The following is a 15,766-nucleotide window of genomic DNA, read 5'->3' as shown; positions in this document are numbered from 1 at the left end:
AACAGAACAAACTCTGAAGCTAGATGGGGGGCGATCAATTCACAAATGGTGTCCAGGGCACAGCTGGGAGCTGAGGGGGGTCGGTAGCAGGCAGCAACAGTGAGAGACATATTTCTGGAGAGAGTAATTTTCAAAATTAGTAGTTTGAACTGTTTGGGTATGGACCTGGAAAGTATGACATTACTTTGCAGGCTATCTCTGCAGTAGACTGCAACTCCTCCCCCTTTGGCAGTTCTATCTTGACGGAAGATGTTATAGTTGGGTATGGAAATCTCAGAATTTTTGGTGGCCTTCCTGAGCCAGGATTCAGACACAGCAAGGACATCAGGGTTAGCAGAGTGTGCTAAAGCAGTGAGTAAAACAAACTTAGGGAGGAGGCTTCTGATGTTGACATGCATGAAACCAAGGCTTTTTCGATCACAGAAGTCAACAAATGAGGGTGCCTGGGGACATGCAGGGCCTGGGTTTACCTCAACATCACCTGCGGAACAGAGAAGGAGTAGTATGAGGGTGCGGCTAAAGGCTATCAAAACTGGTCGCCTAGAGCGTTGGAGACAGAGAATAAGAGGAGCAGGTTTCTGGGCATGGTAGAATATATTCAGGGCATAATGCGCAGACAGGGGTATGGTGGGGTGCGGGTACAGCGGAGGTAAGCCCAGGCCCCGGGTGATGATGAGAGAGGTTGTATCTCTGGACATGCTGGTTGTAATGGGTGAGGTCACCGCATGTGTGGGAGGTGGGACAAGGGAGTTATCAGGGGTATGAAGAGTGGAACTAGGGGCTCCATTGTGAACTAAAACAATGATAACTAACCTGAACAACAGTATACAAGGCATATTGACATTTGAGAGAGACATACAGCGAGGCATACAGTAATCACAGGTGTTGAATTGGGAAAGCTAGCTAAAACAGTAGGTTGGACAGCAACAGCTAATCAGCTAGCACGACAACAGCAGGTAAAATGGGGTTGACTAGGCAACAGGGCCAACAGATAAAACAAACAAGCAGAATGGAGTACCGTGATAAATGGACAGTCCAGCGTGCATCAGCTATGTGGCCAAGAGATCAGTGTCCAGGGGGCAGCGGTGGATGGGGCAGGGAAGCTGGACTGGCGAGTGTTATCCATGTTAAAAAAACTAACAATGACTAAATAGCTTGTAGCTAGTTAGCTGGTTAGCTTCTGGAGGTTCTTGAGTGTGTTCTAAAAAAATAATAGCGATTCCGTATCACATTGGGTGAGGCAGGTTTCCCGGAAGGTATAAACAAATTAAAAAATCAAAAAGAGATAGAAAGTAAATATGGGTGTTTGGGACGCGGCGATGCAGACGGTTAGCAGACCTGTGCGAGCAAGCTAACAGTTCGTAGATAGCTAGTTGTGAAGATCCAGCTGAAAAATTTTCCGTTTGCGGTTGGAATCCGTTAGTTAAAACTCAAACGTTCATTAAAATACACATGCAGGGTATTGTATTAAAGCTACACTCGTTGTGAATCCAGGCAACAAGTCAGATTTTTAAAATGTTTTCGGCGAAAGCATGGGAAGCTATTATCTGATAGCATGTAACACCCCAAAAGACCCGCAGGGGACGTAAACAAAATAATTAGCATAGTCGTCGCTACACAAACCGCACAAATAAAATATAAAACATTCATTACCTTTGACCATCTTCTTTGTTGGCACTCCTAGATGTCCCATAATCACTATTGGGTCTTTTTTCCGATTAAATCGGTCCATATATAGCCTAGATATTGATCTATGAAGACTGTGTGATAAACAAAAAAAAATAGCGTCTTATAACGTAACGTCATTTTTTTAAATTAAAAAAGTCGACGATAAACTTTCACAAAACACTTTGAAATACTTTTGTATTGCAACTTTAGGTATTAGTACACGTTAATAAGCAATCAAATTGATCACGAGGCGATGTATATTATATATTATTATTATTACATTATATATAGGTTAAAGAGATATGCGAAGAAAAATATTTAAAAGACCGAAAAATAAACTATATATACAGGGGACACGACACGACAGGACGACTTACTGCTACGCCATCTTGGAAAGATTAAAGTGTGCATGTGGAACATTTACACAATAAAGCGTGTTAAAAACAGCACCAGGCGCTCTCTGGGCGGAGGGCTCCAGGTAAATCAACCTCAATATCACTGAGCTGTGAATCCTCCCCCACACTGTAGTCTGCTCTGGAGTTCTAGAGCTAGATACAGTGCTGTCAGATCACTTGATAGCTGTATTAGAGATCTACAAACCTACATTTCATAGCAGGACCCTGGAGCTAGTCCACTCCAGCAGGCAATTAGGCAATTTCAGCAGACCACTTGGAGAGCAGAGCAGCACCACAATAAGGCTGACAGAAATGGTCTTCCTGACACATGAAAGTAAAGCAGGGCCAGGGCTTTTCTTTCTTCAGTGCCTGGGCTCCTGGACATTGTGTTCTTGTTCAGTGGGTCTGGAGACATTAGCTTCTGTTGTTGCAGTAGGTTTGACGACATTTCTCAGCCCATTAGCTGCTCTTTCTGCCCAAACATCTACTCAAAGCTACAGTGAGAGCAGCACTTTCAAGGCAACACTAGATATTTCTGTTGAGGAGCTGGTGAAAGAGAGAGTTTCTGTGGATTCAAATGATTTTACATTGCTCTCAAGGATAGATACAGAATTAATCAGGGAGCCTAGAGGAAAATCACCTTTAATCTCGACGCAATACTGTTCCAATCTGAGAATGGATAGTTTATGTATTGCATTAGCCCTGTGAAAGGATATGTGCAGTGGTCAATTTCCCATGCATTCCTCTCCAAATAAAAATAAATGGCTAATGAATGTCTGATGTATCTGAAAATACTGTATGACATTTATATTTGAATATGAAGCATTCAGAGAACATAAAGGGACTGAGATGGGAATAAATGTAGCCTCTCAGCTGTTTTGTTTTGCACTAAGCAATATATGGCTCTATGTTCTATGTGTTTACTGATGTTGTTTGCTCCCCCATTCAGTCCTGACAGAGTTAAGGCAGTTTCCAGTGCAGATGATGGGGCTGAACAATTTGCTCGGCTGCCAGAAAAAAACATATAAATCCGGAGACTACAGATTAAGGCACTAAATCCAGCCCGGGCTCAACATGTTCTCTTAACACAATTACACCTAGGACTCCTGGTACAGCCAATTAAGCAGAGAGAGAGAAAGTTCCCAGCCACTTGACAATGAGTAGGGTGTCCACCCACTCTGCCCAGGGTGGGTGAAAATGCGCTTTGATGATGACATTTCACTTCCTTATGTTTTAAAATACATTTTACCAAGACAGATGATTCTTACTGTTTTGAATCGTTCAGTGGGGCCTAACGTATCTTTAACATTATATCCAAAAAGTCGGATTTCATAACCTAATACATCCGATAATAAACACAGAGCTCTGTTGACAGAGCGGTGAGGCTTAATCGTCGAGGATTTGAGGATTTAACATTTTGTGGTCGTCGTCTTCCCAGTTGTTTCCGCAGGTCACAAATTGCAAAATTAGCATGACATGAGCTGAATTAAATGTACATGGTTTTGAAAATAAAAAGCTGTTTTTCAGCCTTGGGTGAATTTTGACTCGTTCGATTGTCCAGCCTATAGATAGCCAGAGTGAATTTACGAAAGCACCCAAATGTCCATTGAGAAAGCACAACGACTATACCATTTAGCTAAGCTAAGAACGATGAGAATAATCAAGTCAAAAAACGTTGTGTAGTTAGATAGCCTATAGTTAATATACTGGCAAGTTTGATGTATAACTACTAACGTTAGGTAGCTAGCTAAAATAGCGGTATATACTGCTGTAATGATATGCTATGTGGTTCGTAAGGAAAGTGTAGCTAACAAATTGTCAGCCAACATACAAGTAAGGTAACTTATTTAAAAAGTAATTACTTTATGACATTGAGTAGCAAGCTACCCCTTGGTTGTTAGGGCAAATCTGGTCTGTGATACGGGGGGTTTCACACCTAGCTCGGCTATTAGACTATTCTTTTAGTGAAGGTTGAAAAGTCTATTGTTCAGCTATTAGCCCCCCTCCCCAATTCGATCAAAAATAATTGTTCTGAAAGCAACTTTTTTTCAACAGAAAGGAAGTCCTTGACACAATAAAGTTATTATATTATTATATTCTACTCTATCCATATGTAACAGTATAGCTTCTGTCCCTCTCCTCGCCCCTTCCTGGGCTCAAACCAGGGATCCTGTGCACACATCGACAACAGCCACCTTCGAAGCATCGTTACCCATCTCTTCACAAAAGCCGCAGCTTTTGCAGAGCAAGGGGATCAACTACTTCAAGGTCTCAGATCGGTGACGTCACTCGCTCTGAGACCTGAAGTAGTTGTTCCCTTTGCCCTGCAAGGGCTGTGGATTTTGTGGCACGATGGGTAAAGATGCTTTTTGGGTGCCTGTTGTCGGTGTGTGCAGAGGGTCCCTGGTTCGAGCCCAGGGCGAGGGGACGGACGAAAGTTAAACTGTTACATTTACATACTGCACATTCAAATTTTTATAATATTTGTCCTTACACATTCTTCTATAATATTACGCTTATTTATAAAATATAAGGTATACCATTTCATTGCCTAATAAGCTATACTGTACCACCTAATTGTATCTCAACAATGGGATTTACATAGACTTTTAGCGAACTCATAAAAATCTGTCAGTGATATTGAAGCGATATTGTTCGACCTTAAAATATGATAACTATGCAACAGAACAGATGAACATGAATGACACCTACTAAACTATGATTGTAGTCTTCTGATCCGCTGGATCATACCTCAATAACCCAGCACCCAGCATCAATAGCCCAGCAGTTTTAAAAGAAAACAACCCGACTAAGTAACCCACTGCCTGCAAACCAGCAGTTGGATCAAGCAAACAACCCAACATGTTTTAGAGTCTAATGGGTGTGCAGGCTTTTTTTTCACGCTCCACTCTAACACCACATTGCAGTCTAAACGTCAGCTGCTCAACAGAACCTTGATAAGCAGACTCGGTGTGTTTCAGGGCTAGATTAAAAGCCTGCACACCCAGTAGCTCTCCAGATGGTTGACTACTTGTTTTATACAGTAGCCTAACAGTGCAGTTATTCTACTTTGTGGGGGGTTAAGTGCCTTGATTAATGGCACCACGGCAGGAGATAGCAGGCCTGAATGGGATCAGAGACCAACAGCCTTCTAGTGTCAATACCACATTTATGTAACTTCTTCACGTAGGCTACATAGAGACGCCACCAATTATTGGTCATTGAAATTTGGTTAGAAGTCATGGAAAAGGCATGAAATTCCATCTGTCAAAATGTGTATGAACCCTTAATAGTGAATAATCAGAGATCTTCTATAGCTTAATGTTATTTGTGAATTTCTGTGAACATAGTCAAATGGACCGCCTTGAAAAAAGACATCTCCTGCACCTCTTTCATCCCAAGTCAAGCACTGCCTGTACATGCAAGGAAAATATGCCAAATTCAAATTCTGATCGGCCACATCTGTCCAGCACTGCTGTTTTGGTAATTACATTCGGTAATTTTTTTTCCCTTTTCAAAATTGTTGTAACATGAAATGTGATGAAGAGGAAATTGGCTTCCTACTGATGCACATGATGTTCTGTGCTCACGGCATCAAACTCCCCCTGAGACAAACACCTAAAAACAGCTCTTTGCACATCCACAAAACCATCTCCAATCTGGCGCAGTTAAATCAGCCAAATCTAAATCAGGGAAACATGCCTCTGCAGTACTTACCACGTTCACTCGATAGGCTGGTGTCTGTCAGGGAGAGAGAAGAGATAGATGAAGGGAGAGAGAGAGAGAGAATACAACAATTAGAACACAACATGCTAGCTATCAAGCTGCCATACAAACTTGTGTCATTGTTGAACAACAGAGAGTGGTTAAGGAAACAGAAACAACAGACAAATCACAGATCACACAGAATGGAAACCAGAACCAACAAAGACACATCCTGCTTTGTGAGTTGCTGAGCAGTCATCTATCACTTCTATCATGAGGAAAGAAAAATACATCCACACTGTCATTCTCTTCAAATAAAGCACACGCTCTTGAAGTTTGGGTGACATAAGAACATGGAGCTATTGGAGCTCACTTCAAATAAACATGGAGCTCACTTCAAATAAAGAGCGCAATGTGCATACATTATGGTATGTTGTGTACTTCACACACTGCAATTCTACTGGAACAGTTTTCCTTACACTCCTTTTTCTTTACATTGCACTTAGATCCATCAACTTGAATAGACCCCAGTTATTGTGATGATGTGATATCGGTCTCACAATAAAACGCAGTGAATTCCACGACACGCTACATTTATTTACATCTTTAGGTCTTTATTTAGGCAAAAATAAAGACAAAGATCCAGCTGGATGAGGAGAGAAGCAGCCAGGTGTTTGTGTTCTAGACAGTTTCTCTTTATGCCTTCTGCCCCTCTGATGCCCTCGAACGGAGAAGCTGCACACAGATTTGATGAGGGACAATTTCCATGAATGCTGTTTTGCATTCATTGACCTCATTTCTGCGTCACAGGAAGTCTGGAGCGCTGACAACAACACCCCCTGCCAGTCCACCCCTGCTCACCAATGTGACCCTCAAATTGCTGTTTAATCACAGCAAAACACTTTGTAGCACAATTGTAGAACACTAGTAACTGTGACTGGCATGAATGCAGAATCTAAATGTGCCCCAAAGAGAGAGAAGGTTGCCATGCTGAGGGGAAAACATGGCCAATAATGTACTATACTGTGTCTCTCTATGCTTTGTTTGTTAGGCTGTTTATGAATACAATTATTTTCAGAGCATCTATTGACTTACGCATGGTGCAGAGTTAGCATCAAATAATGAAATGCATTAACAAGATTAGCATCCTAGCAACATTTGAGTCATTAGCAGACACGCTTATCCAGAGCCACTTACAATTAATGCATTCATCTTAAGATAGCTAGGTGGGACAACCACATTTCACAGTCGTAGTAAGTACAAGTACATTTTTCCACAATAATGAAATTATCAGCAAAGGCAGTGCTAGTAGGAAAGACAAGCTCTGTTTTTTTTTTTTTTTTTTGGGGCTGAGCCACTTGTGAAACGTGTGTATAGAAACTTGTGTATTTTGTACAACCAAGTAAAGAGTATTTTTTAGAACCAAAATAAACAAGAAACATCCAAACAAACTATAAACCGTCGATTTCTAGGCCCTAAACGTTTTGTAATGTGTCCCGCCTCTCTCTTCTAGCGCATGCAAAGGCATCTCTTTCCACTCCCTACATAACTCCTAGCACCTTTTCAATAATTCATCTCCCTCTGTTAAGGATTCAGCCTGCGCTGCACTTGCCAGTATCCCCACAAATTGGCAGGCAGCCTCATATTTGGCATACCCGTGGCAGCCTAGCGCTGCTCTCTCTCCTCTGTAGGCCTTGCAGCCGTCCCCTTGAGAAGACTCAAGCTGACTGTCCTGCTCCCAGTCTCCCATGGTGAGCCAGGGCTGCCTGTCTTATATTCAAGCCTCCCACTGAGGGGCCGGGCCCTCTTCCACAGCCTATTAACAGGTTCTAGACTGGAACATGATAGATCCTTTAACAGTGTGTGATTTGGAAGTTAATATATTGAGCATTAACATTTACCACAGGGCTTCATAAGGGCTTCAGACAGGCAGCCAATAGTACTGTCCCCTCAACATCATGTGTCCTGTTCCTGTGTTTGGTCTCCTACCGCCAAGTTATGATGTCTGGACACAGCTTAGCACTCACCGTAACTCTCATCCCCTGTCTCACACATCTCCCACCATTATAATCTATATACACTGACGGTTTGACGCTGACTAACCTATGCTCCCGAGTCCCAGGAATTGTAATAAATGTACAATTGATAGAATGTATAACATATGGAATGAAAATACTAGTCTCACAATACAGTAGGGTATTGATGAATCACTGTATTGCATTGAGCTGTGGTCACAATGCATTACCTACTAGAGGCATTACAGAGAGATGTGCTGCTGGGACAAAATAAGACACAGGAAGGGATGATGCATACTTCCTCTCATTACAACTCCAGGGAAAAAGGTCAGAGCTATTAATTTCCTCCATCAATTAGAGAAACACATCTTTGTGCCTCTGAAAGCCCAGCATTACATCCACATTTGATGTGTGATTTCCTGTCTGTGTGTGGTTAGTCAGAGAGGTTGATGGCTGCCCAGAGACTTGGGCAGAGTGAATGTCCCCAACATTAATATTACATGTGTACTGAGGATGCAAGCACCATTCAGTTCTCACTAAAGAGTGAGGAACTCTGCTCTGCTGTAGCTTATGTGAAAGCTTGATTGACATCTCACTGGCAGAAAAACTTACAGGTAGTCTGCTTCAGTGTCTCCGCACACCATACAGCAGCTTCAGTGTAAGTCTCCGCACACCATACATCAGATAGAAGCTACCACCTGACGCCCTGTGTCAGTGCTTGTGCGTGTGTGTGTGCATGTGCGTGTGAGAGAGAGAGAGTGTGTGTGTGTGTGTGTGTGTGTGTGTGTGTGTGTGTGTGTGTGTGTGTGTGTGTGTGTGTGTGTGTGTGTGTGTGAGAGAGAGAGATTGCGTATGTGTCCTCATTTCCTCATCTACTTTTTTTTACTTTTCTTTATTCCGAATGCAATACTACAATTAAAGAAAATGTTGGACTAATTGCACTTTAGCATGTACAGTACATGTAGCCTTATCCTGACATTTTTATTTTGCATTTTTTGTCTGTATGCATTGTGATTGCTGCAAAATGAACTCTCGTCATTGAGGACATTAAAGTTTTCTGAATCTGAATCATGCATAACAAATCTGGGTTTGACAATAACCCTTTAAAACCTAGTGTTGCCTAATTGCCAGAGAGTGTTCAGCTAATAAATAATGCATTTAAAAATCTAATCTAATTTAGCAAATGAATATGTCTACAAAACAATTAATCAGAGACCAAAAGTGTATTTACAAACAATCAATTATTCATAAAGTGAATGCTGGGTAAGTGGTCTCCTTCCCGGGTGAGATGCTGCCATAATTGGAGTGGGACTATAGGAGAGTGTGCGTCCGTGCGTGTGTTTGTGTGCATGTGTGTGTTCAGTCCCCATGCTCCCAACTTCCGCCCAAACAAGAAGAGCAACAAAAGTGTCAGCTCATTACTGCCTAATGAGTTGTCTGATTAATACGGAAAATAGAAGCATTATTGTAGAGTGCTGTATGTTTAGTTAGTTTAATTATTGTACTAAAGTGACTGAATAGAAAGCACAATGGGGTAAAACATTTACATGCGTTCTAATATGGTAATAAGGCCCTAGAGGAGCAAATCAGGGCTATCAAGTACAGTGAAGACTTTTTACATAGGAAACAAAAGGTCTAAATGTATTGATGTGTGGTTGTTGATGTGCAGATATGTATCTGTTTACAATATGTACTCATCACAAGACATGTAATCTAGCCATTCTAAACCTCTCTGATGATGGGTTATGTAATGAGTGATCTCTGAGCAAGCCATTCTAAACCTCTCTGATGATGGGTTATGTAATGAGTGATCTCTGAGCAAGCCATTCTATACCTCTCTGATGATGGGTTATGTACTGAGTGATCTCTGAGCAAGCCATTCTAAACCTTTCTGATGATGGGTTATGTAATGAGTGATCTCTGAGCAAGCCATTCTAAACCTCTCTGATGATGGGTTATGTAATGAGTGATCTCTGAGCAAGCCATTCTAAACCTCTCTGATGATGGGTTATGTACTGAGTGATCTCTGAGTAAGCCATTCTAAACCTTTCTGATGATGGGTTATGTACTGAGTGATCTCTGAGCAAGCCATTCTAAACCTCTCTGATGATGGGTTATGTAATGAGTGATCTCTGAGCAAGCCATTCTAAACCTCTCTGATGATGGGTTATGTAATGAGTGATCTCTGAGCAAGCCATTCTAAACCTCTCTGATGATGGGTTATGTACTGAGTGATCACTGAAACAGAATCCATTGTTATTGTGGAATAAACTCCTAGACTGTTGAAGCTGGAGAGGGACGGTCTTATCTCTCTCTCTCTCTCTCGCTCTCTATTTCTCACTTGTTCTCTTTCTCGCTCTCTCTGTCTGTTTTTCTCTTCCCATGTCTGTTCTTGTTCTCTCGCTCCATCTCCTATGCTGTCAGTCACCAGAATATGGAGGCTGTTGTGTGCACAGTGGTGGAACCTAGCCTGTGCTCTGTTTAAAATATTTCATAACACAGATAATAGGGCTCTTCTTCAGGGGGCCACAGCGATAAACAGAACTCCCAAAATAATCACGTCCATGCACCAGAGTTCTTTTACAATGTCCTACCAAAATACCCATGCTGCCGCAGCATCACAGACGGTGATGTTTCTCTGTCTGGCCACAAAGCAGATAGAAAATGAGTAAAAACAGTGTCACTGTGAATCAACAAAATATTAGGTATTTGCAATGAAAATGAACATGTGCACACACACACATAAACAAACTGTTCTGTGTGGACCCCAGGAAGATTAGCTGCAGCTTTTGCAACAGCTAATGGGGATCCTAATAAAATACCCTCAAAATACCAATACCAAACTGCATCATCTCTCCATCTCTTCGTTACATAAGCTGTTGTGGAGATAAAAAAAGAAGCCAACAGATTGTGAGGGTAATTCAATTTCCTCCAGCAATGCTGGCTTCCAAATGGTCTCCATCAGTGAGCCAATCAGCAGCTGATTCAGTGATTTCCCCAGCTGGGCTTCCTCTTAGACAGGAAGCCAGAGAATCTCAGGCTCAGAGACAGAGACACAATGACAGGTCTGCTGGATCACTGGTTCAGCACCAATGGATAGAATTGCATATACAGTGGGGCAAAAAAGTATTTAGTCAGCCACCAATTGTGCAAGTTCTTCGACTTAAAAAGATGAGAGGCCTGTAATTTTCATCATAGGTACACTTCAACTATGACAGACAAAATTAGATTTTTTTTTTTAAATAATTGAATTTATTTGCAAATTATGGTGAAAATAAGTATTTGGTCACCTACAAACAAGCAAGATTTCTGGCTCTCACAGACCTGTAACTTATTCTTTAAGAGGCTCCTCTGTCCTCCACTCGTTACCTGTATTAATGGCACCTGTTTGAACTTGTTATCCGTATAAAAGACGCCTGTCCACAACCTCAAACAGTCACACTCCAAACTCCACTATGGCCAAGACCAAAGAGCTGTCAAAGGACACCAAAAACAAAATTGTAGACCTGCACCAGGCTGGGAAGACTGAATCTGCAATAGGTAAGCAGCTTGGTTTGAAGAAATCAACTGTGGGAGCAATTATTAGGAAATGGAAGACATACAAGACCACTGATAATCTCCCTCGATCTGGGGCTCCACGCAAAATCTCACCCCGTGGAATCAAAATGATCACAAGAACGGTGAGCAAAAATCCCAGAACCACACGGGGGGACCTAGTGAATGACCTGCAGAGAGCTGGGACCAAAGTAACAAAGCCTACCATCAGTAACACACTACGCCGCCAGGGACTCAATTCCTGCAGTGCCAGACGTGTCCCCCTGCTTAAGCCAGTACATGTCCAGGCCCGTCTGAAGTTTGCTTGAGAGCATTTGGATGATCCAGAAGACGATTGGGAGAATGTCATATGGTCAGATGAAACCAAAATATAACTTTTTGGTAAAAACTCAACTCGTCGTGTTTGGAGGACAAAGAATGCTGAGTTGCATCCAAAGAACACCATACCTACTGTGAAGCATGGGGGTGGAAACATCATGCTTTGGGGCTGTTTTTCTGCAAAGGGACCAGGACGACTGATCCGTGTAAAGGAAAGAATGAATGGGACCATGTTTCGTGAGATTTTGAGTGAAAACCTCCTTCCATCAGCAAGGGCATTGAAGATGAAACGTGGCTGGGTCTTTCAGCATGACAATGATCCAAAATACCAGCAACAGTGTGTGAAAAACTTGTGAAGACTTACAGAAAACGTTTGACCTCTGTCATTGCCAACAAAGGGTTATTAACAAAGTATTGAGATAAACTTTTGTTATTGAACAAATACTGATTTTCCACCATAATTTGCAAATAAATTCATTAAAAATCCTTTTCTCGATTTATTTTCCTCATTTTGTCTGTCATAGTTTAAGTGTACCTATGATGAAAATTACAGGCCTCTCTCATCTTTTTAAGTGGGAGAACTTGCACAATTGGTGGCTGACTAAATACTTTTTTTGCCCCACTGTATATAGGATTGTACAGTAGACAGTAAGGACAGGACTCTGTCATTGGAGTATCTGTGACACCCATGAATATTTGAGGATATGCATTATGACATGAATTCATGCACGGGGCATACATTTGTCCATTCATGACTAGGCCTATGTATGCATATTTATTATCATGTTTGCATAGAAATAAATGTCCAAACAACTTTAAAGTGATAGCTATGATATATCGTATAGCTTCTAAATAGACGGCGCCGGAGGAGATGGCTTCCGTTTTACGATTCCGTAACCAATTGTGCTATTGTGTATGGGTTTGTTTGCGTTTTTTTTTTTTAGAGGAAGACCCTAAAATTGTCAGACTCCAGCCACCCTAGTTATAGACTGTTCTCTCTGCTACCGCACGGCAAGCGGTACCGAAGCGCCAAGCATAGGTCCAAGAGGCTTCTAAGCAGCTTCTACCCCCAAGCCATAAGACTAATAAACATCTAATCAAATGGCTACCCAGACTACTTGCATTGCCCCCCCCTCACCCTTTTACGCTGCTACTACTCTCTGTTATTATCTATGCATAAGTAATTTTAAAAACTCTACCAGCATGTATATATTACCTTAATTACCTCGACTAACCGGTGCCCCTGCACATTTACTCTGTACCCGTATATAGCCTTGCTATTGTTATTTTACTGCTGCTTTAATTATTAATAATTTTCTTACTTTATCTCTTACTTTTTAGGTATTTTTCTCAAAACTGCATTGTTGGTTAAGGGCTTGTAGTAAGCATTTCACTGTCTACTATACCTGTTGTATTCGGTGCATGTTATTTTATTTTATTTGATGTACTACTCATTACGGTGTCTCTGCTAAAGGAGAGTGTTTACCAAGTAGGGAAGGGCCCTGTATAATCGAATACCCAGATATCCAAACAACGAAAAATCTTTGTCTAAATTAAAATAAACAGTGTTACATTGTTACACACAAGGATATACTATGACATTTAAAGTGCTTAATTTAATGAAACAAACTCTTAGAATGTAGTGTTTAAATACAACGCATTGAGCAACTGCTGCTTCAGACATCACCTGGCTTTGACAGTCATTGTTTACAAATCAAATCAAAGTTGATTTGTCACGTGTGCCGAATACAGCAGTGAAATACTTACTTACAGGCTCTAATCAATTGTGCAAAAAAAGGTATTAAAACAGTAAAAAGACAGGCTATATACAGTAGCGAGACAATAAAAGTAGCGAGGCTTGAGGTAGTACATGTACATGTAGATATGGTTAATGTAGATATGGGTGGTGGGTGGGACACAATGCAGATAGCCGGGTTAGCCATTGTGCGGGAGCGTTTTTGTCCTAGACTTGGCACTCTGGTACCTGCTTGCCATGCGGTAGTAGAGAACAGTCTATGGCTGGAGTCTTTGATCATTTTTAGGGCCTTCCTCTGACACCGCCTCCAGTGATGTACTGGGCCTTACGCACTAACCTCTGTAATGCTTTGCGGTCAGAGGCCGAGCAATTGCCGTACCAGGCAGTGATGAAACCAGTCAGGATGCTCTTGATGTTGCAGCTGTAGAACCTTTTGAGGATCTCAAGACTCATGCCAAATCTTTTTAGTTTCCTGAGGGGGAATAGGATTTGTCATGCCCTCTTCACGACTGTCTTGGTGTGTTTGGACCATTCTAGTTTGTTGTTGATGTGGACACCAAGGAAATTGAAGCCCTCAACCTGTTCCACTACAGCCCCGTCGATAACAATTGGGGCGTGCTCGGGCCTCCTCTTCCTGTAGTCCACAATCATGTCCTTAGTCTTGGTTATGTTGTTATTCTGGCACCACCGGCCAGGTGTCTGACCTCCTCCCTATAGGCTGTCTCGTCGTTGTCGGTGATCAGGCCTACCACTGTTGTGTCGTTAGCAAACTTAATGATGGTGTTGGAGTCATGCCTGGCCATGCAGTCGTGGGTGAACAAGGAGTACAGGAGGGGACTAAGCACGCACTCCTGGGGAGCTCCAGTGTTGAGGATCAGCGTGGCAGATGTGTTGATACCTACCTTCACCACCAGGGAGCGGCCCATCAGGAAGACCAGGATCCAGTTGCAGAGGGAGGTGTTTAGTCCCAGGATCCTTAGCTTAGTGATGAGCTTTGAGAGTACTATGGTGTTGAACGCTGAGCTGTAGTCAATGAATAGCATTCTCACATAAGTGTTCCTTTTGTCCAGGTGGGAAAGGGTAGTGTGGAGTGCAATAGAGATTGCATCATCTGTGGATCCGTTTGGGCGGTATGCAAATTGGAGTGGATCTAGGGTTTCTGGGATAATGGTGTTGATGTGAGCTGTTACCAACCTTTCAAAGCACTGCATGGCTACAGACTCCAGTGCTACAGGTAGGTTTAGGCAGGTTGCCTTAGTGTTCTTGGGTACAGGGCCTATGGTGGACTCAATCAGGAACATTTTGAAAATGTCAGTGAAGACACCTGCCAGTTGGTCAGCACATGCCCGGAGCACACATCCTGGTAATCCATCTGGCCCTGCAGCCTTGTGTATGTTGACCTGTTTAAAGGTCTTACTCACTTCAGCCACGGAGAGCATGATCACACAGTCGTACTGAACAGCTGATACTCTCATGCATGCCTCAGTGTTGCTTGCCTCGAAGCGAGCATAGAAGTGATTTAGCTTGTCTGGTAGGCTCGTGCCACTGGGCAGCTTGCGACTGTGCTTCCCTTTGTAGTCTGTAATAGTTTGCAAGCCCTGCCACATAAGACGAGCATCAGAGCCGGTGTAGTATGATTCAATCTTAGCCCTGGATTGACGCTTTGCCTGTTTGATGGTTCGTCGTAGGGCATAGCAGGATTTCTTGTAGGCTTCCGGGTTAGAGTCCCTCACCTTGAAAGCGGCAGCTCTACCCTTTAGCTCAGTGTGAATGTTGCCTGTATTCCATGGTTTCTGGTTGCGGTATGTACGTACGGTCACTGTGGGGACGACGTCCTCGATGCACTTATTGCTAAAGCCAGTGACTGATGTGGTGTATTTCACAATGCTATCGTAAGAATCCCGAAACATGTTCCAGTCTGTGATAGCAAAACAGTCCTGTAGTTTAGCATCTTCTTCATCTGACCACTTTGTTATAGACCGAGTCACTGGTGCTTCCTGCTTCAATTTCAGTTGCACACTGTATATGTAGCCTACACTTCTGAGGCCGCACAAAGTAATGCTTTATTCTTAAGCTCATTTTCTCTCTCGTGCTATGGGTTATGGGTTGCATTTGACATGGAAAGGCAGTTTACTATCATGCCCTCCCAACAGCACTGACAACAGTATGCTATTTACCCCACTTCAAATAGTGATTAACCTACAGGCGCACACCAACCGAGGGTCCTCAAGACCGGGGGTGCTGTCGATGGGGGTTATTTTTTCATCAGGGGTTGCTGCAGCACCCTCAGCACCCCTACTTCCCGCGGCAATTGACATGACACAGATCAATTTAAAACACTTAGCAGAAACTTT

General features: G+C 42.5%; 1 protein-coding gene across 2 annotated transcripts in view; it reads right to left on the bottom strand.

Annotated features, from left to right (window-relative positions):
• The window catches only part of LOC118388391 (cadherin-4-like), a 325,932-nt gene that overhangs the window by 188,030 nt on the left and 122,136 nt on the right, over positions 1-15,766 (bottom strand). For both annotated transcript variants that reach the window (XM_035777425.2, XM_052526700.1), the window contains exon 3: positions 5,781-5,804. In XM_035777425.2, the coding sequence (XP_035633318.2) occupies positions 5,781-5,804 (24 nt within the window). The remainder of the gene's footprint in view (positions 1-5,780; positions 5,805-15,766) is intronic.

Source organism: Oncorhynchus keta, chromosome 10, assembly GCF_023373465.1.
Source record: "Oncorhynchus keta strain PuntledgeMale-10-30-2019 chromosome 10, Oket_V2, whole genome shotgun sequence".
NCBI lineage: Eukaryota > Metazoa > Chordata > Actinopteri > Salmoniformes > Salmonidae > Oncorhynchus > Oncorhynchus keta.
Note: the sequence above shows the minus strand (reverse complement) of the source record. Positions and strands in the feature narration are given on the sequence as shown.